This window comes from Populus trichocarpa, chromosome 14, assembly GCF_000002775.5.
Source record: "Populus trichocarpa isolate Nisqually-1 chromosome 14, P.trichocarpa_v4.1, whole genome shotgun sequence".
In the NCBI taxonomy this organism is placed as follows: domain Eukaryota; kingdom Viridiplantae; phylum Streptophyta; class Magnoliopsida; order Malpighiales; family Salicaceae; genus Populus; species Populus trichocarpa.
In genome coordinates, this window is record NC_037298.2 from 6,225,028 (window position 1) to 6,251,571 (window position 26,544).

The following is a 26,544-nucleotide window of genomic DNA, read 5'->3' on the forward strand; positions in this document are numbered from 1 at the left end:
CAGAATCAAATCTTCAAAAAGAGCAAGGAAATAAAGCTAATACTCATCATCAAAATTCAATGTTTTTACTTCAGAAATTAGAATCTTGTCCTTAGGTTTGGACCCACTTTAAAATCAGCATTAAAATTATGATTAAACCCATCTTTGTCTAACACCCAGCAATAATTCCAGAAATAGCAAGAAATCCCCCAACTTCACCAGGCCCATAACCGTCTTTTCAGAAGTTCAACCCCCTGGTTTTCTACCGTGATATAGCAGAAAAGTCAAGGCGATAATGGGCATAAGGAAACGAGTAGGAAAAAGTGGACGGCAGTTGAGGAGGGCTGGCATATTAGAGTATAGTAATTGCCTATAAAAGAGCCCCAAAACAGAATCTTCTGCTCGTCAAAACACACACACACACCATTTCTCATTTCCATAGCCACTTGGCCATGACTCCAAATCTTTCATTCTCTCATATAGCTTTTTAACACTAGCAACTGAGTGACAGAGAGAGGGAGATAGCATAGAATTCGGTGAAGCAGCAACGACCTCCCCTGTTCTTCATCTCCTTTCACTTCCACTTGTTTCCTTTTCCTTGATAATAACCAACTCTTTCTCTGTCAAAGGTATTGTCTCTCTTCTGCTGCTGATTCATTTCATTTATCTACTTATGATAATTTGGTTTCCGTGTCCTTTTTTTGTTGTCTGTCTGTCTGTCTGTCTGCCTGCCTGCCTGCCTGCCTTGAATCTTAATACTGTTTTTAACTTTAGCAATCATAAAAAGGACCTTTGGCTTTGGCCGTTGTTATTTATGGATTGTTTTTTGTCCCTTACAAAAATAAATCTTTTTTTTTGTTTTGTTTTCTGTTTCATATTCTTTGCACCGGGAGAGTCCATCGGAGCTTGAACTCATTTGTATATGCATTTCCTTACCATTTGTTTCATGGCATACAATGAATGAAACGTTTTCCCGGAAATTTCCCCGACGTTGACCAAATAGTTGACTATCGTCAAGCAGACGATTAAAAGCTTTACACTTATTCTTGGTGAATCCTATCTCCTTTATAAATTCGCTGCTGCTGCCTGTAGATTTTGACTCTCTTTTCTATATCTCTTCTGAATTCCTCTGTGATTTCTCTTCATTGAATTTGAAGAGTAAAAACTCAGGTAAAGAGAAGAAACTAAAATTTTGACTTTTCTCTCTTTTTTAGGGGGGGGGGGGGGGGGGGTTGTTCGTGACTTGATAGTAACTGGAAATTAAGTTCGTTGGAGGTTTTTGATTTGCTGGGATACAAAATAGTAATATTTGAAGATTCAACGTGCTGAATCCCATTTTTGTCAATGGTTTATTTATGCTAACTAAAGTTGTACTAAAACACTGCAATTTCACATATCTTTGGTGACATAGATTTTGTCTCCCCCCCCCGTTTAGCTTGTATGTATTCCCATGGTTTCATTTCAAAGTCCTAATTAACCAACCTTCTTTGTCGTTTTATTGAACAATAATAACTGTACAAGCTTGATCTTTGACCTCGCTTTGTATTATACGATTGCTAAAATATATTTTCTTCTTTGTTTTTGCTGTTCTGATTGCAGTTTTCAAAAGGGTAAGTGAGGATGTTAGAGAAGAAGATGGAAGGAATTAACACCGATAAAGTGATAGAGGAATTTGAAGCATTGACTGAAGATGCTGGAATGGTTCAGAGAGAAACCCTGAAGAAAATATTGGAAGAGAATGGATCTGCCGAGTATTTGCTGAATTCGGGTCTTAATGGAAGGACTGACCCTGAGAGTTTCAAGTCTTGTGTTCCACTTGTTACTCACAAAGACTTGGAAGCTTATATTTACAGAATTGCTGATGGCGATCCTTCTCCTATCCTCACTGGGAAACCCATACCAGACATGTCTTTGAGGTGTATATTTCATGATTTCAATTATTTATTTGTGGATTTGTGCAAGCAAAGTTTTTAATTCGAGAAATTTGAATTGTTGCAGTTCTGGTACTACTCAGGGGAGGAGAAAGCTTGTCCCTTTCAATGATGAATTGATGGAAAACACCTTGCAGATATATAGAACTTCTTTTGCCTTCAGAAACAGGTATTAGGAAGGAATTAGTATTTGTTTTTATTAGAAGAGCCTTTTAGTTTGTTTTTTTTTTTTTTCATTTAACAGGAATTGTTTTTCCATTTGCTAGAAGATTACCTTGTTGGGTAATATGTTTCTGTTCTCTATTGTTTAATAACAAGAAAAAAAAACAAGAAGGATTAATTTTTAGTTGATTAGTTCTCTGTTGACGCAAGGAGGATTGTATAATGCAGAGAATTTCCACTGGAGAAGGGGAAATCCTTACAGTTTGTCTACAGCAGCAAGCCATGGAAAACAAAAGGGGGTTTAGGTGCAGGAACTGCCACAACAAATATCTTCCGCAATTCGAAATACAAAAATGGAATGAAGGCAATTCAGTTCCAATGCTGCAGCCCTGATGAAGTGATATTTGGTCCTGATTTCCACCAATCATTATACTGCCATCTCTTATGCGGGCTACTCTTCCGCGAAGAAATTCAGTTTGTGTTCTCTACATTTGCTCATAGCATTTTGCTTGCATTCCGGACCTTTGAACAAGTCTGGGAGGAGCTCTGCAATGATATACGTGACGGGGAACTAAGCAGCAGAGTCACCGCCCCTTCAGTTAGAATAGCAATGTCAAAACTGCTTAAGCCAAGCCCTGAATTGGCCGATTTGATCTATAAAAAATGCTCTGGATTGAGTAATTGGTATGGATTAATACCAGAGCTTTTCCCCAACGCTAAGTACATCTACGGGATAATGACCGGGTCAATGGAGCCTTATTTGAAGAAACTGAGGCACTATGCAGGGGAGCTGCCATTGATGAGTGCTGATTATGGTTCTTCAGAAGGGTGGGTTGCAGCGAATGTCAATCCAAAATTGCCTCCTGAGTTAGCAACTTTTGCCGTGCTTCCTAATATTGGATACTTCGAATTCATTCCTCTTAATAACAACGCTGAGTGCCTGTATATGGAGCCCAAGCCTGTGGGTCTGACGGAAGTCAAGATTGGGGAAGATTATGAGATCATTGTCACCACTTTTGCAGGTACACGGAGTTTTCCCTTTTAGATTTAATTTTTCTGTGAAATAATTTATTGGGGTCAAAAAGTTCTTCCTGCATTTCCACGAAGTTGACATAAAATTGCTGATGAAAACTCTATTCCATTATATGGCCTCTCCAGTACAGGCTAACAGCCCCATCTTTTATAATTTGTCAACAATTTTGAATTCACTAGCGCAGAAGCTTTATTTCATCTGTTGATGCGTTTAGCCTTTCGTGAATACTCTTGTCTTCTTTGTAGAGGCCATAATATAGGAATCTGCAAACCTAACTTTCTATTACTTCTCATTTTTTGAGTGTACTAGCCAGTAGCCTTGACAAGAACAGCTTCTATCCTGACGAAAATATTTCGGTTCTCCATGCTGCCATGTTCTTCAATTTTTAATTTTGTTTCTCTAGAGTCGCCAGTGGGAACAAGAACTATTTGACTTTACTGATCCAGCTGTCTTTGATTCATGGCTCCATTTATTAATGTTTTGATACACTTTGTTTCAGATGGAACAGTTGTGAACACCTTTTTTTACTAGATACTCCAATCTTTTTTAATGGAGGGGCATTTATTAGACATGTTAGGGAAATCCTCCAGGTTTAGGTTTACACACTGACATCGTTAATGCAAGATTCCCCATGTGTGGCACACCATTAGAAGCAATATATATCTTTTTGCTGGAAAACCCGTGTTCTCTGCTACATGTAGGTTTTTTGAAACTAAAACTTCCATAAAATGTGCTTGTTGAATGTTTATTTGCAGATACATTGGCAGTCTCTGAAAGAAGGATTGTTTTTATGTGATGTTGTTGAAGTGCCCTTATTACATCATCTAATAATGCTTTTCTTTTCAAAAGAATTTGGCAGTTGAACCATCTTATGAATGCTTTAATTTATGTTTTGTGCCTAACATCCTTCATCTTCATTTCTTGACGGGTGATTGCCAAAATCTCAACTTCGTCTTCTGTTCTTTGGTGACAGTTGAACCTCCTTCTTGAGGGTATAATGGGGGTAAAAATCATTTATATTTAGATTAGAGAAGTACATGTTTATACAATGGTCGTCTCTTGACAATTTAGCAGAACATCTACACAAATAAACATGATAGACGGCAGAAGTAATTTGTTTGATTATTGTATGTCAACGTCCAATATAATAAAAAGGATACTTTCAAGATGATGTCATTGTTATAAAATTATTATTGTAAGCATAAGGAGTGGTTATATGCTTAAGCGATGTTTATTTGTCTTTATTCTTGTAGCGTGCAAGAGAAGTTAAAACCGGGCCAAGTAAAACAAAAGTTCCTTAGGTTATGAAAATGATATAGAACCAATCAAAATAAAAATCTTGTGTTTTAGCTATTGGAAGGGGAAATTTCACTCCTAGGTCTGCAAGCATTTGTTACTTGTAATCTCTTACCCTGAACTTGGACCTGTCTGCTTCTTCTTTTTTTTCTCTCTCTCTAAGATGGAAAATTGAAATATTCAATGTACCAGTGACATAATTTCTTATCTGACTGAAAATAAAGTTTGTGTTCACATCATGGCAGTTTTTTCATTTAATTCTGATGTTGATTGTAAACTGCAGGTTTGTACAGGTACAGGCTAGGAGATGTGGTGAGGGTTATGGGTTTCCATAACACAACCCCAGAACTTAAATTTGTGTGCAGGAGGAACCTTGTTCTTTCCATAAACATTGACAAGAACACTGAGAAGGATTTGCAGCTATCTGTAGAAGAAGCTGGCAAACTGCTAGCCGAAGAAAAGCTTGAGATAGTTGACTTCAGCAGTCTGGTTGATGTATCCACAGACCCTGGACACTACGTTATCTTTTTAGAAATTAGTGGTGAACCAAGTGAGGAGGTGTTAAGGGAGTGTTGCAATTGCCTGGATCGATCCTTTGTTGATCCAGGCTATGTTGGTTCACGGAAGGTGAAGGCCATTGGACCCCTTGAGCTCCGAGTTGTTTGGAGAGGAACCTTCCAGAAGATTTTGGAGCATTACCTAGGATTAGGAACTGTTGTCAGCCAGTTTAAAACCCCTCGTTGTGTTGGGCCCATGAACAGCAAGGTGCAGCAAATCCTGTGTAATAATGTTGCTAAGACCTATTTTAGTACTGCCTTCTGAGTGAATATCTGTAAACTGCGATTTGGTAATTGCTTCATAATATAGTTTAATCCATGTAACAAGTTTCTTGAAGCAGCAAACTGGAGTGTATGTATACGTAGCAACATCTCTCTGGCTCCTCTTTTCTAATACCTTAGGTACTTTCCTTAGCCCGTTTGTTTCAAACCATTTTGTATCTGTTTTTCATTAAAAAAAAAATAATGAATAAAACATAATTTTTAGTTAAAGAAAAATCTAACTTGGTTTAATAAAGTGTGTTTTTATTTTATTTTAAGTGAAATAGTTTTTAGAAGTTGTAAAAAATTCAAAAATATCTTTTTATTTGTGAGGTTTAGTTTTTATTCTTTTAAATGTTATTTGTTTTGTTTAAAATTATTTATAAAATTAAATTCTTTTTAATTTCATCTCCTAACTTTTTTATATGTTAAAATTAATTCTTATTTTTTTAATAAATTTAAATAAAAATTAAAAATTAAAAGTTATTTTTTAGCTTACTTATCGTAACATAGTGAAATACTAAAAAAAATTTCAACTCATAATACAGTTAAATATCATAAAATAACTTATTTTTTAAAAAATAATATTTTTAAAATATATTTTCAAAAAAACAATCACGGGTTGTAGTATTCTTACTCTGTTTTCTGGGCCATTGTTTATTTGACTATTCTTTGTGATGGGCACTGGCAATTAAACTCTTGGGTTGAGGCCTGTCCATTAGCCAGCTGGCACCTTTTCCAAGTCAAAGCTGACATGATATCTGAGATAAAGGCTGTCCATTAGCCATTGCTTACACAAACCATACGTCCACAACAACTAAAAGCTGCATAAATTATGATTCCATCCAGCATCATGTGCTGTTATTGGTAGTAGGTAAGGTATCAGCTTTTAAAAAAATTTATTTTTTTATTTTAAATTAATTGTTTTGATGTTTTTATATTATTTTAATATCAAAAATAATTTTTTAAAAATAAAAAAATATTATTTTGATATATTTTTAAATAAAAAAACACTTTAAAAAATAACTATCACGGTACTCTCGTACACCCCATAAAACACATGAAGGGACATGACAAAGGAAGTGCACATGAATGTGGATCTACCTCGACGAACAAGAAAGGAGTATGTGTTGGCTATGACTTAAAAATCCATTATGTTACCCGTGGTTGCATTAAAAAAACAAAGTTATGTCAGTGTATGTAATAAATCGTTGTCTTCTGTGATTGGATGTATAAATCCTACTTGCCCAAATATTAAAATCACATGTATGCATGCATGCATGTTTGTATATTCAACTCTAGCAAAGATTACCAAATTTCTGTGCAGGATCTATGGTAGCTCTAGCAAGATATCTCTGCTAAAAGATTCAGATTCATGGAGTGAGATTTAGGGCATGAAGAAGTCATCAGAACCGAGAAAGGAGTAATTGTAAGTGGTAGTAGCAGGAACACCACCACAGGAAGTGGTTGGCACCCAAATATAGCATGAGAAGTTGGTTTTTTATAAAATAAAAAAAGATGGGATCTAGCCATCAAGGGACATTTAGCCTGTGTTGCTTCATTTTGTTTTTATTGGAAGGGAGAATTTTATTGTAAATTTGGATGACTTCTGCGCATTTATTCTCTTTAGGTTTCCCTTCGAGTCGATGGAACTTGTCATTGCCCACTTGAAGACAATGATGAAGGGACAATAAAGAAACAACATATCACTATCCAAATTCCAAAAAATAGAAAAACAGACTGGAATTTTGTGTATGAAGGGAGGTTCAAATTTGAGTGCTAATAACTTTATGAGCTCGTTGAGTAAGTAACCAGGCAGGGAGTCAATGTACTAGTCACTAGTAAGTGTGCTCGTACGAGTTGGGGCAATTTTTGAAATTTTTTGATTTGATTTTATAATAATTGAAATAGATATTAAAAAAAACGGATTTAAATTCTGAAAAAAGTATGTTTAAAATAAATTTCTCTTTTATTCATGTATTTTTTTATTTTAACAAAACATCACTTCAAGTATTTTGAATAAAAATAAAAATAAATATTCATAAAAACTTCTAATATCTTAAATTAAAAAATAATAGATATGTTTAATCAAAACTCCATTTCTTTATTCAGGTATTTCTTTTTTGTTTGGATGAAAGTATATTTTTTATATCGGAAGAGTTTTTTTTTTTTAAAAAAAATCATGATTTAAAAACTTAGTTTCTATGAATAGTTTTCAAGAGAATATATTAAAAAAATGAAAAAATAATTAATTTGATAAAATTATATAAAAATAAAAAAATAATGAAATAAATATTTTATAGAACAAAAAGCAGACTTTGACTGAAACTACAGGAACAAAATGGGGATCAAGTTATTGAATATATGAAACTTAAAGGACTAAAAATAGATTATATTTCATACCATAAGTGCAATATATAAAAAAACACATAACTATTTTTCAATGAACAGTAAAAGATCATTGTATTTTAGAACTTGAGAATCACAACGAACAATGCTATAATTGTTAATATTGTCTTCAAGAGCTCTAATCTTACTTGAAAACAATGTTATATTTGAATAATTTTTAAAATATTTTAAAAATAAATTAAAGGGTCATTTAAAAAAAAACAATAGCAATTGGTCTCGATGAAAAAAGGTCAACTGCACCTATTTTTTTAAAGCAAAATACACGCTTAATATTTTAAAATAAAACAAATAATACATCATTCATCGTAATAAATTTCAGTTATCTTTTATGATTAAAAAAATAAAGGTTGAGTTTTGGGACTTCTGAGCTCAATTCTCATCATGTTTTCACTAGAAAACATAAAACAAATTCATAAGAACCTCAATAATCCTATTTACAACTTAAAAACACTTTTTAATCAATCTAAAAATCCAAAACCAAACTGAGCAAAAAAAAACTCTCTCACTCTGTCTTTTTTTACCGAAGCATGAATGATCCAAAGCTTTCTCTTTCCTTTTTTTTTTAATGACTTTCTCACTCCTCTCTCGACTAACAGAGACTGAAGCTCGAGGAAAAATAATGTTTAAGATCAAAAGGTAGATATTCAAAACTCCAAGAAACAAATAATGAAAGCATGAGAAATTAAGGAACAAAAATGAGCTTTGACTGAGACTAAGGGAGCAAAACAATTAAAAATTTAATGACCAAAATGGAAAATATAAAAAACTAAGAGACTGAAATGGACTTTCACTAAAACTAAAAGGATCGTGTAAATGAATATATGAAAAATAAGAGATCAAAATGGATTATACTTGATACTAATGAGGAAAAATATAAAAAACATTGTTCATTAAACAAAATCATCTTTCATTGTTCAATAAATTAACTGTAACAACTAATTGTGTTTTGGTATAATAACTACTTTATATTTGCGCGCTACACTATGAGTAAGATAAAACAATAAATGTAATAAAAAATATTTAGGTTATAGAGAATTATTTAGCATTATTATTAAACTCGACTTATCGAGTGAACCTTGAAGCTCTTTAATCTGATTTCTTGTCTATCCCGAATTTAAAATTAAACTATGTTGAAGTTGTCTCAATATGACCTAGTTAACTTAGTCGATCCAAAGACTACGTACCTAGTCAAACTAGTAAAAAACATTTGAGGATGAAATTGACAGAAAAAAACATTTTGATCCAAATTTTTATCTAATCCAAGTTTAAAATTAAATCATATATGAGTTGTTTTAAAATTAACCTGGTCGATTTGACAAGTTTCAAAGCAACTTGAGTGATTATTAAAAAAATATTAAAAAAAAAGAAAAAAAAACAGAGAGCCAAATTAAAAAGGAAAAAAAGAAAAGAAAAAGGAAGCTGCACTGGTCATATAAGATATAAATAATGAAGTTGCGTTCAGTTTTGTTTTTTATTAGTATAGAAAAGGTAATAATAATTAACAACAATGAAGTAATAGCTATTCCAGAATTAATTAGAAGGTGATGGAATTTACTCGTATTTCTATCAAACTCATGTCTGCATTATCTTTACTTTTTGAGTTTTTCCTCTGCTTAAACTCTACACATGCCGATGATTATTGCAAAAATCAAGTGTCTTTGGTAACCATGGATGATTTTCTTGTCTTGGAAACCATTACAGAGATTTCTTCTACTATCTCATGAATCATGCATGATCGAGAAAGTTTCTTCAGCTATTTCATGGCTGGTGACGCTTCTCATTTATGCATGTGCCATGTGTTATATACATGTCTCATTTATTCAAGTAAACAGTCGATGGAGAAATATCCAAAAACAGAAATATATCTTATTTTGAGAAAAATATATACATGTCTTTAATTTGATTTATAAATATTTAATTTGAAAGTTAATACACAAACTCATGCATATCATTACTCCTCCCTTGACCGGCCGGCCAGCCGAGAAGGTAATAAACTAATAATACCATGCTTCATGCTTCTTATTGCTGAATTTATTTGGTACTGTGGTGTGATGATATTGTTTTTAAAAATATTTTTATTTAAAAATATATTAAAATAATTTTTAATTTATTTTTAATATTAACACAATATGTAAAAATAATATAAAAATATAAAAAATTAATTTTAAAAAAATAAAAATTTTCTAATTGATTTTAAAAACGATGTGCGAAATGTTAAAAATCTGGACTGGTAACTTGGACCCACGCTTGTGTGTTTCTATTTGAAGTTCAAAATTGTTGACAGGTGTCATTAATGGTGGATTTATGTTCATATATGTATATACCCGCAAGCAATATATTACTTTCTTAAGTTGATACGATATTTAGGACCACCTAAAATTAATGTCTGTGCTTTAAGAAGAATTAAACAAAAATACAAATTCGTAACGATAAAAGAAAAAAATATATATTTCTATAACATTTTAGGCTAGAAAAAGATTTATTTTAATCAGTATAATATCTCCTCCTGTTCTTTTTCTTCAGTCATGACAAAATTATTTATACTCGAGTACTAGCCGATGTTCATGTATAGCATTTCTTCTGTGTTAACACATACCCTACAGTATACAAACAGTTAAATACGTACTTTATACTTATGACTAAAATCCAAATTAAACGTTGTAATTATGACTGCATTACTAATCGGATATCACAAATAAATTAATTAATAGGTTTTTCGTAGACAGACTAAATTTTTAAATGAGCGGATCTGTCATTTTCCTCACCGAACTCGAACCCTACTATTTGGACTTTTAAGCGTACAGCAGATTTGTGTGAAAAAATACTACATTATCCCCAGTCTCTAAGAATCAAATTCTAATTTAAGGGGGCATTTTCAGAATCCTGTCAACTTCCAATTGCCTTGCAAAATTATTAATTAGTATATAACGAGGCAAGATGTCCTACTAAAGTAGCCAGCTTGAGTTTAAAATCTAAACAGAGAATCTCTGTAGCTGGTCACATGTTAGGCAAATTTATGTATGTTTCTGTCTGATTTCAACTCAGATCCCAATGGAGAAAATGTTGGGAGCCAAAAAAGATGGCCTGGAACGGAAACAGGAGGAGAAAACATTGGCCATATGGGATTTAGGCAGCCCTTTATATGACTCGTATGAAGTGGTGTCACTCACTCATCTCATTGAACGGCAGCTAATGACACTGCCATCTCTGGGAGGATCAAAAAGGCTCTCGTCCAAGATATTTTCTCCTGCATGTGATGATCATGCTGTCATTCCTGCTGCACTCCTCGAGTCAAATATGGGCTCCAAGAGAGAAACCAAAAGAGGACGCTCTTCTATGCTGAACAACTTGACCGAATTTGTGAGGAGACAGCTGCGGAGAAGTAGAAGCTGGATCGGATCCAACAACAGAAAGGACGAGTCCGAGAAGTTGAAAGCAGGGCAATGTGTCTTAGTATTTGGTTTGGTTTGTGAAGGCAACAGCCAGAAATAATTTAAAAAAAAAAGGTCACTAGAACCCGTAATTGACAGTAAGCTGCGGTTGTTTTATATAATTGCTTGTTTGAGATCGTGCTGTGATTGTTGTTTTTGTTCATTGATTTGTTGAAATATAATCTCTCAAATGCATAGATATCTCCTCCGGATTTCTCTTCTTATACATGGTAGCATTTAATATTGTACTTAATCTATCAAATATCGATCCTGGTTATTTTGCTCAAAATCACATAATTAAACAAGATTAATTGTACGTATACGCTCACCGACACACATTACCATTACCAGTCAGATTACAATCTTAAGGCAGGGTTAACATTCTTTAATTTCATTCTTCCCCCACCTCATTCCCTGTTCATATGATCAGGGAAAGAGGGCATCCTTTTTATTTTCCTTTTCCTTTTTCTTTTTTTTTCTTTGATTAAGTGATTTTTATCCCTTTTCTTTTAATTTTATACTTCAATATTTTATTGACTTTGAATTAATCATCATAATTTATTGGTCTTGATGCTCTCTTTTTTTTACATTTAAAGAACTTTGATTTAATTCACGGAATAACATAAGTCAGAAAAGTAACTCTTAAGTAGTATAATGGATTTATTTCATTATTCATATGAAGCATACAACGGCTTTAAAAGCTACATTTGAATTCCCTCGACAACTTCTCCATCATTGAGTGGCGCGTGTGGAGCATAAATCCTCGATTTGGCATCAACAATCCTTTTTCTTTCCTCCACGATTTTCACATCTAAACCTCTCGATTTTCAAAGTAGCCCTTCAATTTATTTTTTCTTTATATTTGATTCATGTTCTTTTTGTTACTATTTGTTTTATTTGAAATGATTTATAAAATTGAGTTTTCTTAAAATTTCATCATCCTTTAATTTTTTTTTATATATGTCATATTTGGTCTGTATTATTTTGATTGTTAATTATGTTGTTTTAAATTCCTTTTATTAATTGGATTTATTTTTCAATTTTATCCCTCAACATTTGGTTTTCATTATATTTTTATGTCAAATTTGGTCTTTATTGTTTTATTACTATTTGTTTTACTCTGACAAATTTTTTAGATTAAAATATTTTTTTCAGTTTCATCCTTCAACATTAAATTAGTTAGGAATTGAGTTTCATAGTTGAACCAAGTCTAGAATTTCACGGGTTATGAATTTCAAAAATTAACCCAGATTTAAGAGATTCGCCCGGATTTGCTTTTTTTCCCTTTATTTATGATGATGATTTTTTTTCAGTTTCATCCTTCAATGTTTATTTGTTTCTTAAATTTTATCTCTAATTACTTTATAACTCTTCAATTTGGTTCCATATTTAATACGACATGAGGTCAATTAAGGCCCAACCGAGAAGAAAATAAAGGAAGGAAAAGGAACAACTTGGATTGTCCAACTAGTTTAACTCATTGTGGTCATGTTCATTACTCGAGTCATAAATTTCACGTATTAACCCGAGTTAGTATAGTGTGTCATCATTTTTTCATTGCAATCCTTAGATTTTTTTTACAATTTAATTCTGTTACAGTATGTTATTTCACATTTAACCTATGGCTAGATTGATGTTAAAACAAAAACAGTGTGAACTCGTTTTTTAACCAAATCACCAATTGAACAGAGCGATTAATTCGCTCTTGGCTTGTTAGGTGAACAAGCACACCAACTTTTCTTGTATTTATTAACGCATTTGGTGATCAATTAATATAATATGATATATTGGTGAAGTTTTTTATCCACATTCTAAATATTTTATCACAAGTAGAAACAAATAACGGCACTCGCACATTTTTTTAATGCAACTTTTAATCCGGCCTGCAGTAAAACATGGACACCAAACCTACTTCATAACTATATATAAAAGGGAAAACCATCCCTTCCTATAGTTTGGTCAAAATTACACTTATTTATAGAGTTTTGAAAAATTATAATTTGCACACTGAACTTTATACATGCGCTAACACTTAACATTCTCGTCAAAAAAATCAACAAAAATTATTTAATTATTTATAAATTTATCATTATTTTTCATTTAATGAATAAAATACACATATATTAAAAATTACAACTTTTCCATAAAAAAAAATTGTTGCCCCTTCGTCCTTTCTCATAAGTGAATTTCGGCCATCCAAACCCAACAGTTGCCTAGAGATTTGGATTTAGAACCACCAGTCCTATTTGTCAAGGCTCCATAAAACCTTAATGAAGTTGTCATGACTGATATGATAAGAAGACTGACTAGAAAGGAAGGGACATTGAAGGTTCACCATGGAACCTTGACAAATAAGGCAGGTTGATATCTCACATCATCTTCCCTTCCTATCTTTTCCCTAACAATCCTCCATTTTCAACCTTCATATCCTTATTGGGCTCTCTTTTAACACCCAGAAACCTAAAAAGTAAAACCTAAAAACCCCACCAAAATTTTATCAGTGTTTGTTTCAAAAAGCTTCAACAATAACTTCTTTGATAACTAGGTCAACAAACCTCCAAAGCCTCTCCCTTCCATCAACCTTCTCTCTTTAATCTCCCTCAATAACCGCAGAAAAACCTCGAATTTTTCTTCTTTTTCAATCTCAAACCCATTCAGGAAATCCAAACAATCCGACCCAACAATAGCATGTTACTACAAACAAATGCTTGACTAGTATTTATAGGACTGTGGGAACCAACCCGATTATTGTTACCCCTTAAAAGTGGCAAAGATCTTAAACGAAGACCTGGTTTTTTAAGAGAAAAAAAACAACCCCGGAAGAAATTGAGGAGAATGAGAGATGGGAGGATGAGTTTCGGGTCAACCCGGTTGTTAAGTTCTTGACCTGAGCTTATCAAATTGCTAACAAAATTAGTTAGAAGTCCAGTCCGCTAAGCTAATTCTTTGATTTGTCTCAATTTTATCTTTGAAGATATTTTACATTTCTAATATGTTATTTAGTTGAGATTTTTAGGTCAAATCATCGAAATTTATCATGTGATTTCTACATGGCTATTTTTTATTCTCAAAATACACTTGTAAGTCAGATGACTAGAAGTTTTTTTATATGCAAATCACATGATTAATTCCAATAATTCTATTTGAAAATCCTGTCATAATAATATATTAGAAACTTAAAGTATATTTAACAATAAAGTTGAGCCAAATTGAGACATAATGATATATTGAAGAATTATCCTATTATATATTATATATAAAAAGAGCTTTAGCCATTAACCCTGATTTAAATTTATGTCATATATAATTGAAAAAAAAAGTTTTAAAAAAGCTTTACAATAATACAATATTAAATGAGATTTTTTAATAATCATTATTTTAAAAAGTTATGTGTATTTAGAGTATGAAATATAATCCAATTCATGTAATTACTTAAGTATAGTTAAAAAAAAATATTTATACTGTTTAAAATCAAATAAATTAATTTAATTATAATTATCAAAATTTATGTAAAATTATTTAAAAATAAAAAATATTTATTTTGATATAAATTAAAAAATATTTATTTATTTATAAATGACTCTGGATAATATAAAAATAAATAATATATTATAAATGTTAAATAATATATGCCCGAAATACGGCTACGAAACTAGTATTGTGAGATACTTGGATCCTCAAATCTTAGTGCTCAATTTAATGGAGCCAACAACCAAAATCATTCAAGTCAAAGAGTTAAAAGGTTGGCCCAGTTACATGGAAATCCACCCAATTCTAGCCTTGGACTGGATTACTCAATTCTCGAACTAGCCGACGTCACAGGGCTCCATACCAGTTACAGTTAGCACCAGGAAACGGTGCATCTTATGCCACGCTATGTTGTCTGTTGGATCAATTTTTTTATAATTTTTAAAGAAATATTTAGATAATGTTAGTGTTTTTAAATAAGAAAAGAAAATAAGACTCGGATGACTGACTTAATTGATTCAATAAATTCAGTTAATTTTAATAACATGATTGAAAGAAAAATATCAATAGTAAATAAAGTGAACAAAAAAAAATAACAGTAATTAACTATAAAAAATGAGTTGTTGATATCGTACTTTAAAAGAAAAAAAAAATGTTTGTTGAAGACTTACCGTCGCTCTGTCTTTAAAACTTCCACACCATCAAAAAAAGCTCATCGAGATGATTTTAACACTACTACAAAAGGCTGCACGATGAAATTAAAAGAGACCACATACACTGTCAGAGCAATGGATCTAGAAAAAAAACTAAACAAAATATCATGAAGTGAGAATTCCATATTTATTTTTAATCAAAAAACAAAATTTATTAAAAAAAACTAAATTTAACAAAGAACGACAAATAAAAAGACTTGAGATAGCCCAGCTTATTTTTAAAACTTGAAAAAGAATCCTAAAAAAAGCAAATGAAAATATAACGGTGCCTAATCTCCAATCAAATAAATACTAAATGATGGAACTAAAAAAAATGAGCTTGAAAAAAGAAAAAAAAACCACCAAACCTGGGCGAATCTACTAGATATGGGTTGATCTACCAAACTCGCAATCCATGAAATTTTAGACCGGGGATCAATCAAGAAGCTTGATTCCTAACTAATTTAATGTTACATGATGAAATTAGAAAAAAAAAACATCAATTAAAAAAAATCAAAATAAAAATATTAATTAAAAGAATGAGGATAAAATATGTCAAGAAGAAAAACTGAAGGAGGATGAAATTAAAAAAAAATTAAGAATTGTCTTAAATAAAACAAATAGTAATAAAAAAAATATGGATCAAATTTGACTAATGAACAAATTAGAGGATGTGATTGAAAAAAAATAATTTTATAAATTATTCCAAATAAAATAAATAGTAATCAAAAGAGCATAGATTAAATTTTAAGAAAAAACAAATTGAATGACTGTTTTGAAAATTTAGAGGGTCATGCGCAAAAATCAAGGAGGAATAGGAAAATAAGAAAAAAAAAGGCTATTGCCTCCAAACCAGAGGTTAGTAAGCAACACGCGCCGTGTAGGGATGGATGAGCTGCCGAGATGATTCCAAAGTAGTCACAGAAGGCAACGTTTGGTAGCCAAAAGATGCCGCATACACTGTTCAAAGAACGCGAGCGTCTCCTACATGCTGGTGCACACCTGTCATTTTTGTTTTTAAATTATATTTTATATTTATTAAAATACTAAATCGACCTTTGGTCAACTTGATTATAATTTAAAAAAACTACAGTGAAAATATGAAAAAGCCTCTGGACATTAGTTAAATAATTTTTGTTTATACGGGTGATTTAGTTATTTTAATGTGTTTTTAAAAAGTGAGAATACAAAAAAGTTCATGGACACAATTTAAATCATTTTTGCTTTTAAGAGTAACTTAGATTTTTTGCGGTGTTTTAAAAATATAAAAAGATATAATTATCTCCATCAACCTAATAATAATTAATGAACATTATGAAAAAATTGTATTATCTCGTATTATCTCAAATAGACAGTAAAATGATTTTGTTTGAGAATAACAAATTGATCACTATTTGAATCCAAATCTCAATGAATCTAGGGATGCATATTAGTTTGTTTTTTAAATTTTTGAGTTCGAAATAAAGCAAACATCCTTACAAAGTATACATGAAGCATCTCAAATTAGACCTCCATACGAGGACAGAAACAAGAAAGTCTGAAGCACACAGCCATAAAATCAGCAAATATCAAATACATAACTGACAAAATCTTGGTTCCGTTTGTATCACTCTTGAAAAAGAAACCGCGGATCAGTTCGTACTCATTGGAAATATCAAAATCACTGTGACCGTGTGGCTTCAAGCTGCAGAAAATGCAAGGAGCCAAGGAGTTCCATGTTAATTTGAAGTTTTTGTTTTCTCATGTGCTGCGAACCTGTGACGTTGCGGTGCAATACGCTGTGGAGATTCTCTACACAAGTGGTCAAGAAAAAAAATGCAAGCCACGAGTGCTGTTGTGTAGCTAGAAAGCATGCTGAGTGACGGGCTAGTGGAGATCTAACCTTCCGAAAACATGATTGCAATCTGCAGCATAAAGACAATGCTGAGTGTTCCTCGGCCCCTTAGCTTTTAATGCAGCTGTGACTTGGCGCGGGTTGAGAATTATCAATTTGGCTGTGATTTCGTTTTTCATTGTTTGATAAATATTTAAAAGTTATTATTACAATTTCTTTTGTGGATTATTATTAAAAGCTACAAATTGCCACAAACATAACTTTTCTAAACGGATCCTTAGCGTTTCATATTTGAAAATTGATAACTTAGTCCCTTTATTATTATTTTTTCTATTATTTTTCAAAAACTCAATTGGTTTTTCTCTAAACTCTCGTTATATAAGTTTGTTTTCTTCTAAGAATTAAATCCTCAAATAGTACATTTAAGATTACGAAATAAAAATCAAGAGATTTTTTAACAAATCAACGGTTAGTAAGAGCCAACTATCAATCAAGAGACTAAATTATGAGTTTTCAAATTTCGTCCCACATTAATCGTAGCACAAGTCAATAATCCAGTGCAATTTAGTTGCGGCGGTTGCTTTGATAAATTATCCTTCAATTCCCTGGAATGAAGTATACTATAACTTAATATTATTGAACATAAAAAAAATAAATTCAAGTATCATTAATTTATTTTTTTATTAAAACATATTAAGATTTTATATATATATATATATATATATATATAAAAGGTTGTGATAAACTTTTGACAAGTGAAATTATGAATAAATAAAATTAAGTATTTTTTTTAGTATCCTAGTGGTTTTAGTATTCTTGATTTTTGAGGGTTTTGACTTATAACAAACCCAGTTATTCTTAAACTTTGTATACTTTATCCCATCAACTTGGTAGGTCTAAAAGCAAGATAATTAGTAAAAATATGATTTAATTAAAAAAATCAAAACAATATTTTTTTTTTAATATTGAAATGACAAATTGGATTAACCCATGTCATCTTGGGTTAATTTGCTAAATTCACGAGCTGGTTATGAAATTATATTAATCTTATATGAAACAAATCAAAATAAATTTTAAAATCTAATTCACAATCAATTTAACATTGAATGATGAAGTTTTTTTTATAAAAAAATTAATCTAATTAATCCATCAAACACGTAACTAGGATAATTCTATAAAAAAATCAAAACAAATTATAATATTAAATAAAAAAACAAAAAAAACACATGTTTGTCACAGCTCACTTGTATCTAAAAGAATTGATCCTTCCTAACGTCTCGATTTCGGACAAAAAAGATAGGAATCGGATTCTTTAATTTTTAAAATTAGCCAAGAAGGTATTGATCAATTACCTCTGCGATGCCAAACTGCAAGCCTGCAAACTCTGGATCAACTCTTGGTAAACCTTAACCTGCTTGGGCGATCACAGAGCAAATCAAGATTTAAAAAGGAACAGAACATGTGTGATTAATTGAGATGTGTGCAAGTTGGTCTGAACATTCACATTAAACTAAAAAAAAAAATAATTCAAAAAGGAATGCGAGATGTTGACTTTCATCAAGACATTCGACCTCCACTCTGAAATTACCAGCGTTTCATGGTATAAATATTTAAATTTTCATTTAATTTTTTTATATTTTAAAAATAATTTTAAATAATTAAAATATATTTTTATCTAAAATTAATTTATATTTTTTGATTGTTTAATATGCTAATATTAATATTAATTTTTTAAAATTAAAAAAATATTATTTTAATAAAAAATATTTTAAAAAATAATCTCTATTTAAATCCTTTACTTTAAATATAATACAATTCATATGGATACGTTAACTGCTACTCTCCATTAAAATAAGCATTTAGACCTGTAGCTATAAGTGCAGGCCGTATAATTTGCCTATGCTGCCGTACGAATGGTCGCATGATGTGCCGTTTGCAGGATTCATTTTCCCTTCAAGTTGCCAATTTTTTTTTGTCAGCCAGCTCTTCTTCTTGTGTTTTTTTTTAATAGCTTTCGGCTTTGACTGGTGTGATCTGTGAATCATTTATTTACCTGCATCTAACTCTTATCAAAAAATTTAAATTAAATAATAAACACCAAAACATCTAGTTATAAGATAATAAATTTAACTATATAGTAGGTGTCATGATAATAAAAACTTGGGATTAAAAGATTTGTTTTTTCTATAATTTTAAGTTCGAGTCCTATGCTTGCTAATATGATGGTCACTGGAGGTTTACATGGTCTTTAACTTCATGACTCATGGAATTAATCAAGTTACGCGCAAATTAAACCGAACAACTATATTAATTAAAAAAATAAATTTTCTCTACGTAAAATCTCAAATCTAGGCGACGACTTTGAAGCAATCATTAATGAGGAGGGGGTTTAATCTTGATGTGTAAACATTGATTTGAAATGTCCTTGTTTTCTTTACTAGAGAATTAGTTCATTAACATATGTACTCTAAAAAAGGATATTTCAAAAAATTATATCATTAACATATTAAAAAGTGAAAATGAATAAAAATATGGATATTTTTAATTATATACAACAACACTTTATAATTTTTTTATATATACTTTTAATATTTAACCGCAGTGAAACACTAGTTAAATAGCTAATAGGCACTATAATGCCCAAATAAATTACTATAGCCCGCGCTACCATGCACATAAATCCAACACATTGTGAATGGTTGTAATGCATTATTTTTTATTTTTATTTTTATTATTTTAAGACTAGATTGATGGTTAATTTAGATAAATTTGTTAATAAAAGACACTATTTAAGGCAAGAGAATCAAAGTAAAAGAATCATAGAAAATGGGTGTCTGGAGAATAAAATATTTTTCAAAAAACAAACATAAAAAAATGTTTTGTGAAAAATACTGTCAGGAAACAAACAAATACTGAAAAACTTGAAGAATATTTTCTTATAGAATATTCCAAGCAAAACAAACCGACAGTAAGTAAAAAAAAAAACTCCCAACAAGAGTGCTTTATTACTTTTAAAAGCAGAACGCTCTCATTCCATAAATTATCAAGACCAAGCAGTAACTGGATTTGTTGGACAGACCCTTCTCTCATAAATCGATTCATCCAATTCGAATTGAATAAACCTCTCTACTGTAAATTGATCCATCTAATTACACGAAAGCGCCCTCTGCTAATAATTTTATTGCCTACCTAATTAACTATCGGCCACCAAGAACTGCAGTGCGGAACCAGAAATTTAGGTCGTGGTAAAAATCAAAATTTAATAACTCAAAGCTCAAAAAGTCAAACGTAGATGTCGTGGCAGCGATGCAGGCGAGGGTCCGTTGGAAGAATGGGCGCTAGAAGGTGTGGTTGTGGGGCAGCGAATCAATTGGAGACTGGTCATGACTCGGACCCTGTCAGGCTCTGGTTTTTCTCTTCTTTTACTCGGCTGCCATCCTCTCTTTCTCCTTTTCACTTCTTTTCACAGCGGCCAAAACCGTGCTTTTCTCTCACCAATCACTATTAACAACAAACCCACAAAAGCAAAAAGTCAGATACTGCGTTTACAAATTGGAACAGATAATATATATATAAAAAGAAACCAATAAAGCTAAAGAAGAAAGAGCACCCCAGCAGCGAATTGCAGCCCACCCCTCTCCTTCTTTCCACTCCAAAGTAAGTCTAAATCCTATAAAATGCAGGATTTTACTTTTTGAACAACATAGTTTACACCCATCAGGCATTGCATGACAACCTTTATATTCAACATCAACGGCATTAACTTTGAAAATCCACATCATTGGTGTATGAAATTAATTCTTGAATCCTCGAACTACAATTATTGTAAGCTTGATTGACCAAATCATTCGAATAAACCACACCAACTACTGTAATGTTAGTTTATTGATAAATTGAGATATCAGATATGATTTATTTTGATCATCAATTCAAAGGCTCTTTTTTCGCTTTCTCCCCACCTCCATTCATCCTAGTTATCCACCAAAGATGGAGATGGAGATGGAGTTTTTTTTATTTAAAAAAAGAAACATTTTGTGATAATAACCTTCTCTTCATGGATGAGTGACACTCTCAAAGAAGGATAAAAGCTGGTGTGACTTAAATGCTGAGCCCCCGTTTTTTTATTGGAGTCCTCGCTTGCCAAAGTGCATGAATGATAAAAAAAAAATTAAAAGATTTTTAATCCATGGAGTTATTTTTATACTGGGAAAAACGCACACAGTGTGAAGGAGGGGATACTTTCAGGCCCTATCTATAATTTTCTGTATTTATTTTCGAGTTAAGTAATAATTTTTCTTTTTAGGAACTGAAATAATCAAAATCTGGAGAGTTGATAGCCATTTCCAAGCAAAAAGTCGTTGATTTATCACTTTTCTCTTTTTTACTTTAAGCCAGACAAGCATCGATTCCCGAAAGGAATCTGGCGGTCAAGAAATACGACGTCGCGTGAAGCGTTTTTAGCTCACAACTGAAAGCCTGAAACATTGGAAAACGATCCCGTGAATTGTGTGGGTCTCTCTCTCTCTTTTTCTACAAAAACAAATGAAAACAAACAAAACACAAAGTCACAAACAGCATAAAAACACAAATTTCTCAACAACTACAACAACAGTAGAATTTCACAAATTCTAAGGTTTCTCCTATAGAAGATTCCCGAGAAAAATTTCCCTTCTCACCATTTTACCTTTCTTGTTTGGCTCCCCAGAGAGAAGAGAACAGACACAAAGACAAAAGTCCTTCTCTAGAAGACTAGCGTTTTCACCATGTCTTCTTAAACCTCTGATCTCCTCAACTTCCTTGTTCTCTCAATAACCCTATATCTTTTTATTTTCATGTTAAAACTATTCTCTTGTCAAGCTTGGTTGAAAGGTCGCTGTTACTACTAGTGTTTGTTTGTTGTGTTATTACCTGTCGTTTTGTATCATTGTTTATATAAACAAAAAAAAATATTTGTTTGAATGTTTCATACTTTGTATTAATAATAAAAATGGCGGAGTCAACGAAAGTGAGGTTGGTACGGTGCCCAAAATGTGAAAACCTTCTTCCAGAGCTTGCTGATTATTCTGTTTATCAGTGTGGTGGTTGTGGTGCTGTTCTTCGAGGTACTTGATTTTCTCTCTCAATTTTCTATTTGTTTGATGAGAAAGTTAATTGGGTTAAGCGATAGAAAGATTATGTCTTTAATTTTGATTTTTCTTACTTCTCATAATTGAAATTCTGGGCTTTTGTTATAAAATTTGGTGTCTAGCTGATTGTTTCCGTTTCAGTTAATTATGGAGTATTAGCAGTAAGTTGTGATGCATTATGTTTGATTTGAGATTTTTGTTTTCAATGAATGGAAATTTGATTTTCTCTCATCTTATTAGATGAAATGTGTGGTTTCCCCCCCTAGCTCATTGTAATTTCTGTTCTATTGATCATGAAACCAAGGAGAGAGAAGAAATTAATGAATTGAATCATCTCTGTACTTGCTGGAGTTTTTTTTTGGGATCAAGTTTTTAGAGTCGTATTTATTGTTTATGTGAAATGCAGCTAAAAATAAGAATCGGGATACAGACACTTTATCATTGGAGAAATCGGATGAAGTTAGCGTAGCTGGAGTTGCTACCATCTCACCGAATTCTGTGGAAAATGTAGTTGAACTGAGTGATGCTTCTGATACAGATGTTAAGTCGAATGCTGGTTCTTTGAGGTGTGAAGAAAAGAATCACGAGAAGAACGATATGGACCGTGACGATATATCCCGGAATCCAGCTAAATCTGCTAGTGGAAAATGGGTCGTTGGAAATGGTCTTGAAGATGATAGGAATAGAGATGATTGGGGTGATGCTGCGGGAAGAGAACCTGATGAGGTGAATTTGCAGATCAGATATACTAAAGGGTCTAGGAGATCTGGACAGATGTCGGGCAGGCAATGTGGGGATAGAGGTGAAATGGAGGGGTTTCAAAGAATCTTGAGATCTGAGGGTGAAGGCATGAGATCTTCAACTTCAAACTACCCGGATGAGGGCCCATCGAATTACAATTTTGATTCTTCTTATGGTTACGGTGATCAATTAAGGAATGTTGATGAGCAGAGTGGGCCTAGTAGAGTTCAGTACCTTGAAAAAGATCGAGCAGAGCTTCTCAGGAAGCTGGATGAGCTAAAAGAACAACTTAGCAGGTCCTGTGATGTGGCTGACAAACCCAACGAGAAGGTTCCTCTTAATGGGAGAATGGCTCCTCCAGATTCTTATGGTGGTTCTGATAAATGGTTTGAAGGTAGTTCTTCAATGCCCAATAGGGCTTCAATGCAGTTCTTTGCACCTGATAGGCATGCCACAGGGCCCTCTTATTTCAATCACCATTCTGAGTCTTTTGCTTATACTAATGGGCATGAAATGGCTATGAATAGCTTTCATCCCTCGGTGCACAAGTCAAATCTTATACCTGGATATGGGGATCCTTTTGGGCCCCAAATACTCAGGAGAACTCCACATAAGTTACCTGGTCAATACCAACAACCGCCTCGTCAATATTTTTCTGGACAATACTTTGATACCAATCCTGATTTATTCGAGCCATATCCATCCAATGCAGCCTTTCACCAGCCTTCTTGTTCTTGTTTCCATTGCTATGAGAAGCATCATGGAGTTTCAGCAACAGTTCCACCCACTTCTTTTGGCAATATAAGGTTCCCTGATATGTCAAACAATCCCATAATGTACCAGCACAGAAACTCTGCGGCATTTGGCCCACACATGAATAATTCCAGGATTCCTGTTCCTTCTCAATTGAATTTCCGCAGTTCTCAATCCCACAAAAGATGGCCAAGTGATCTCAACTCTGAAATGGCTGGTTTTGCTCGCCCTCATACTCGAAGAGTGGTCTTAGCCAGTGGTAGCAGATGTTGTCGTCCCATAGCTGGCGGCGCTCCATTTTTAACATGTTTTAATTGCTTTGAACTGCTGCAACTTCCCAAGAAAGTACTACTTATGGCTAACAATCAACAAAAGATGCAGTGCAGCACCTGTTCCAGTGTGATCAATTTTTCTGTTGTAAACAAGAAACTCATGCTTTCTGTTAACACAGAAGCAACACAGATTCCTACAGAGGTTGATGACAGCTCCAGTGAGATGATAAAAACCCACACTTCATATTCCCAAGACCACATTAACAGGATAAATGCAAATTTCTCTTCTGATGATTATGATAATTCTGGCTACGACTTCCAAACAGTAGAAACAGATCCAATAGGTCACCATTTGAACTCAACCAATCCTCAGGAGACACAAAGTTTCCACTCTTCATCTCCAAGTACATCTGAGTATGAAAATATCCCAGACATTTTAATTGCACCCATCAATGGTACTCAGCAAGCCTCACTGTCTCCACCACCTCCTGGTTCACCTCTTCAGCAGCATTTTGATTACTCTTCTAATAATCATGCAGTGAATCGATTTGGGAAGGGAAACCGAAGCAATCGTGCAGATCACGAAAGGGTGATAACAAACAAGGCTAACACACGACAAAATTCTATGAAAGAGGCTCCTGTGGCGACTGAGATGGAGGTGTCATTTCCTGATTATTCTAATACTGCAGCGTCCCAAGATTCAGGTGATGTGAGCAGAGAAGATAGTCAGTCAAGAAACAACAAGGGGGGTGATTCATTTTTTGCGAACATTATCAAGAAAAGCTTTAAGGATTTTTCCAGATCTCACCAGACAGACGAGCATGGTAGAAATAATGTCTTGGTTAATGGGCGTCACATACCAGATCGTTTGGTAAAGAAAGCTGAAAAACTAGCTGGACCGATCCATCCCGGACAGTATTGGTAAGTTTGCATTCAGATTCACCAGTTGTTGCAAATAAGAATGCTATTAATGCTTTTGTCTGAGGATTTAGATTGTAGTGGTATCCATGTGCTTTGTAAACCTTGTAATTGTACATGTTCTAGTATGTTGCATGTGTTTGAAGTGTGCTTAGTGCTGGCTGAATGCTTGTTATTTTTGTGCCTCAATTACAGTAGTGGTCGCTTATAATTCTAGAAGGGAATAAAAAAGGTTGTTTTAATGTTTGGTTTTTACTATGTTCCTTGACCAGGTATGATTACCGAGCTGGATTTTGGGGTGTTGTAGGCGGGCCATGTCTTGGCATAATTCCTGTAAGATCAACTGCATTTTATTTTTGGTGTGTGAATAGCATTTCATTATCATCGAGTGGTAGTTTTATTAGTAACATTTATGCAATTGTTATTTTTCTTGCAGCCATTTATTGAAGAATTAAATTATCCCATGCCAGAAAAGTGTGCTGGAGGGAATACTGGTATTTTTGTAAATGGAAGAGAGCTTCATCAGAAAGATTTTGATTTGCTGGCTAGTAGAGGACTGCCCACTGATAGAGACAGATCTTACATCGTTGAAATCTCTGGAAGAGTCCTGGATGAGGACACTGGAGAAGAGATGGATAGTCTTGGCAAACTTGCTCCAACGTAAGTTTCCATGCTCCACTGCTCATTTACCTCATTTCCTTTTGCTTGTCAATTTATCAAAGAATGAGAATTGCATCGTTTAATCCTGCCATCAACTATTTTACAATGAGTGTCATATCACAACGCCATTTGATTATAACCACTGCCTATGTCATAAAGAAAAATGAAAGGATCACAGCAACATCATGGCTCCCTCACCACTCTGAATGTTTTACTGGTATAGAAAGAATAATGCAATTTTAACACTATTTTTATTCAAGTGAGTGTTATGTTCATCACTGCATTTTCCCTACTATTTGCACCGGGCTAACTTTGCATGAAGAGATTACATCTCTTCATAACGGTACTGAATAATTGCTAAATTAGTTTTAGATATCTTGTCGATCAACTCAAGTTTTTCTTATCCTTTTGTGCCATTAGCCACCTGAAAAGGAAAGTTTACTAATTTTTAACTTGTCATCTCTGAGAGGAATGTATTTAATCAATGTCTCCCATAATAATGTGAGTCCATTACATGGGTTGAACCTACACATCCATTCTTTCATGAAGGTTGCTGTTGTGTCATCTAATATTTTACAGAAAACAAATTTGTTACGAAAGTGGAAGGATATAATCTCATTGATTTTCCAAACAGAGTTGAGAAGGTAAAGCGTGGATTTGGCATGAAAGTTCCCAAAGCTGCTGTGCAATGAAACTGTAGAGGTCAAAAGCATGTGATGTGGCTTCTGTAATGCGGGAACTCTGGAGTCGTTCTGTGTTGGAATTTGTAACCACCGTCACAGCCCATTCATTCAAAGGATTCAAAGGATCTGGACAAAGTGTTGCTGACATTGTGGTTCATGAGTGATTATATTTTGGATAGTAGGTATAGCTCTGATGTCTGGAAACTATATCTTAAATATAAGGCTGGTTCTTTGATATTTTGTTAGTGTATGTTGATTGTCGCGCATGTAAAAAGTGATAGTGTGTTGTGACTTGCCGAAATGGAGTAACTGTGCAATTGTTTTCCAATTTTTGTTAA

General features: G+C 32.9%; 3 protein-coding genes across 6 annotated transcripts; all 3 read left to right on the forward strand.

Annotated features, from left to right (window-relative positions):
- The first annotated feature begins 304 nt into the window (after window positions 1–304).
- Window positions 305–5,303, forward strand: LOC7494139 (jasmonoyl--L-amino acid synthetase JAR4). Of its 3 annotated transcripts, none has more exons than XM_002320147.3 (5): window positions 305–608; window positions 1,579–1,895; window positions 1,978–2,079; window positions 2,301–3,094; window positions 4,685–5,303. In XM_002320147.3, exons 2-5 carry the CDS (start codon window positions 1,600–1,602, stop codon window positions 5,221–5,223), a joined length of 1,731 nt encoding a protein of 576 aa, XP_002320183.1. In that variant the 5' UTR covers window positions 305–608; window positions 1,579–1,599; the 3' UTR covers window positions 5,224–5,303. The 3 variants fall into 3 exon arrangements, with proteins under 3 accessions (XP_002320183.1, XP_024441009.1, XP_024441011.1); XM_024585241.2 differs by lacking the exon at window positions 305–608 and adding an exon at window positions 711–1,028; XM_024585243.2 differs by lacking the exon at window positions 305–608 and adding an exon at window positions 1,128–1,149.
- Window positions 5,304–10,351: 5,048 nt separating this feature from the next.
- Window positions 10,352–11,260, forward strand: LOC7492760 (uncharacterized). The gene has a single exon (XM_024585853.2). The coding sequence runs from the start codon at window positions 10,680–10,682 to the stop codon at window positions 11,118–11,120; it is 441 nt and encodes a 146-aa protein (XP_024441621.1). The 5' UTR covers window positions 10,352–10,679; the 3' UTR covers window positions 11,121–11,260.
- A 10,295-nt stretch (window positions 11,261–21,555) lies between these two features.
- LOC7492761 (protein ENHANCED DISEASE RESISTANCE 4) lies at window positions 21,556–26,544 on the forward strand. Of its 2 annotated transcripts, XM_024585163.2 has the most exons (6): window positions 21,556–22,155; window positions 22,586–24,400; window positions 24,485–24,866; window positions 25,136–25,196; window positions 25,300–25,523; window positions 26,158–26,544. In XM_024585163.2, the coding sequence occupies exons 1-6, from the start codon at window positions 22,041–22,043 to the stop codon at window positions 26,213–26,215; spliced, it is 2,655 nt and encodes an 884-aa protein (XP_024440931.1). In that variant the 5' UTR covers window positions 21,556–22,040; the 3' UTR covers window positions 26,216–26,544. The 2 variants fall into 2 exon arrangements, with proteins under 2 accessions (XP_024440931.1, XP_024440930.1); XM_024585162.2 differs by having other exon boundaries at window positions 21,559–22,155; window positions 22,586–24,866.

Excerpts from the sequence above, each read along its gene's own strand:
- LOC7492760 (XM_024585853.2), top strand. The coding sequence starts at position 10,680 with ATGGAGAAAATGTTGGGAGCCAAAAAAGATGGCCTGGAACGGAAACAG.
- LOC7492761 (XM_024585162.2), top strand. The coding sequence starts at position 22,041 with ATGGCGGAGTCAACGAAAGTGAGGTTGGTACGGTGCCCAAAATGTGAA. Across the intron at positions 22,156-22,585 it reads TTGTGGTGCTGTTCTTCGAG|CTAAAAATAAGAATCGGGAT; the intron begins GTACTTGATTTT and ends TGTGAAATGCAG. Across the intron at positions 24,867-25,135 it reads ATCCATCCCGGACAGTATTG|GTATGATTACCGAGCTGGAT; the intron begins GTAAGTTTGCAT and ends TTCCTTGACCAG.
- LOC7494139 (XM_002320147.3), top strand. The coding sequence starts at position 1,600 with ATGTTAGAGAAGAAGATGGAAGGAATTAACACCGATAAAGTGATAGAG. Across the intron at positions 2,080-2,300 it reads TCTTTTGCCTTCAGAAACAG|AGAATTTCCACTGGAGAAGG; the intron begins GTATTAGGAAGG and ends TGTATAATGCAG. Across the intron at positions 3,095-4,684 it reads CATTGTCACCACTTTTGCAG|GTTTGTACAGGTACAGGCTA; the intron begins GTACACGGAGTT and ends TGTAAACTGCAG.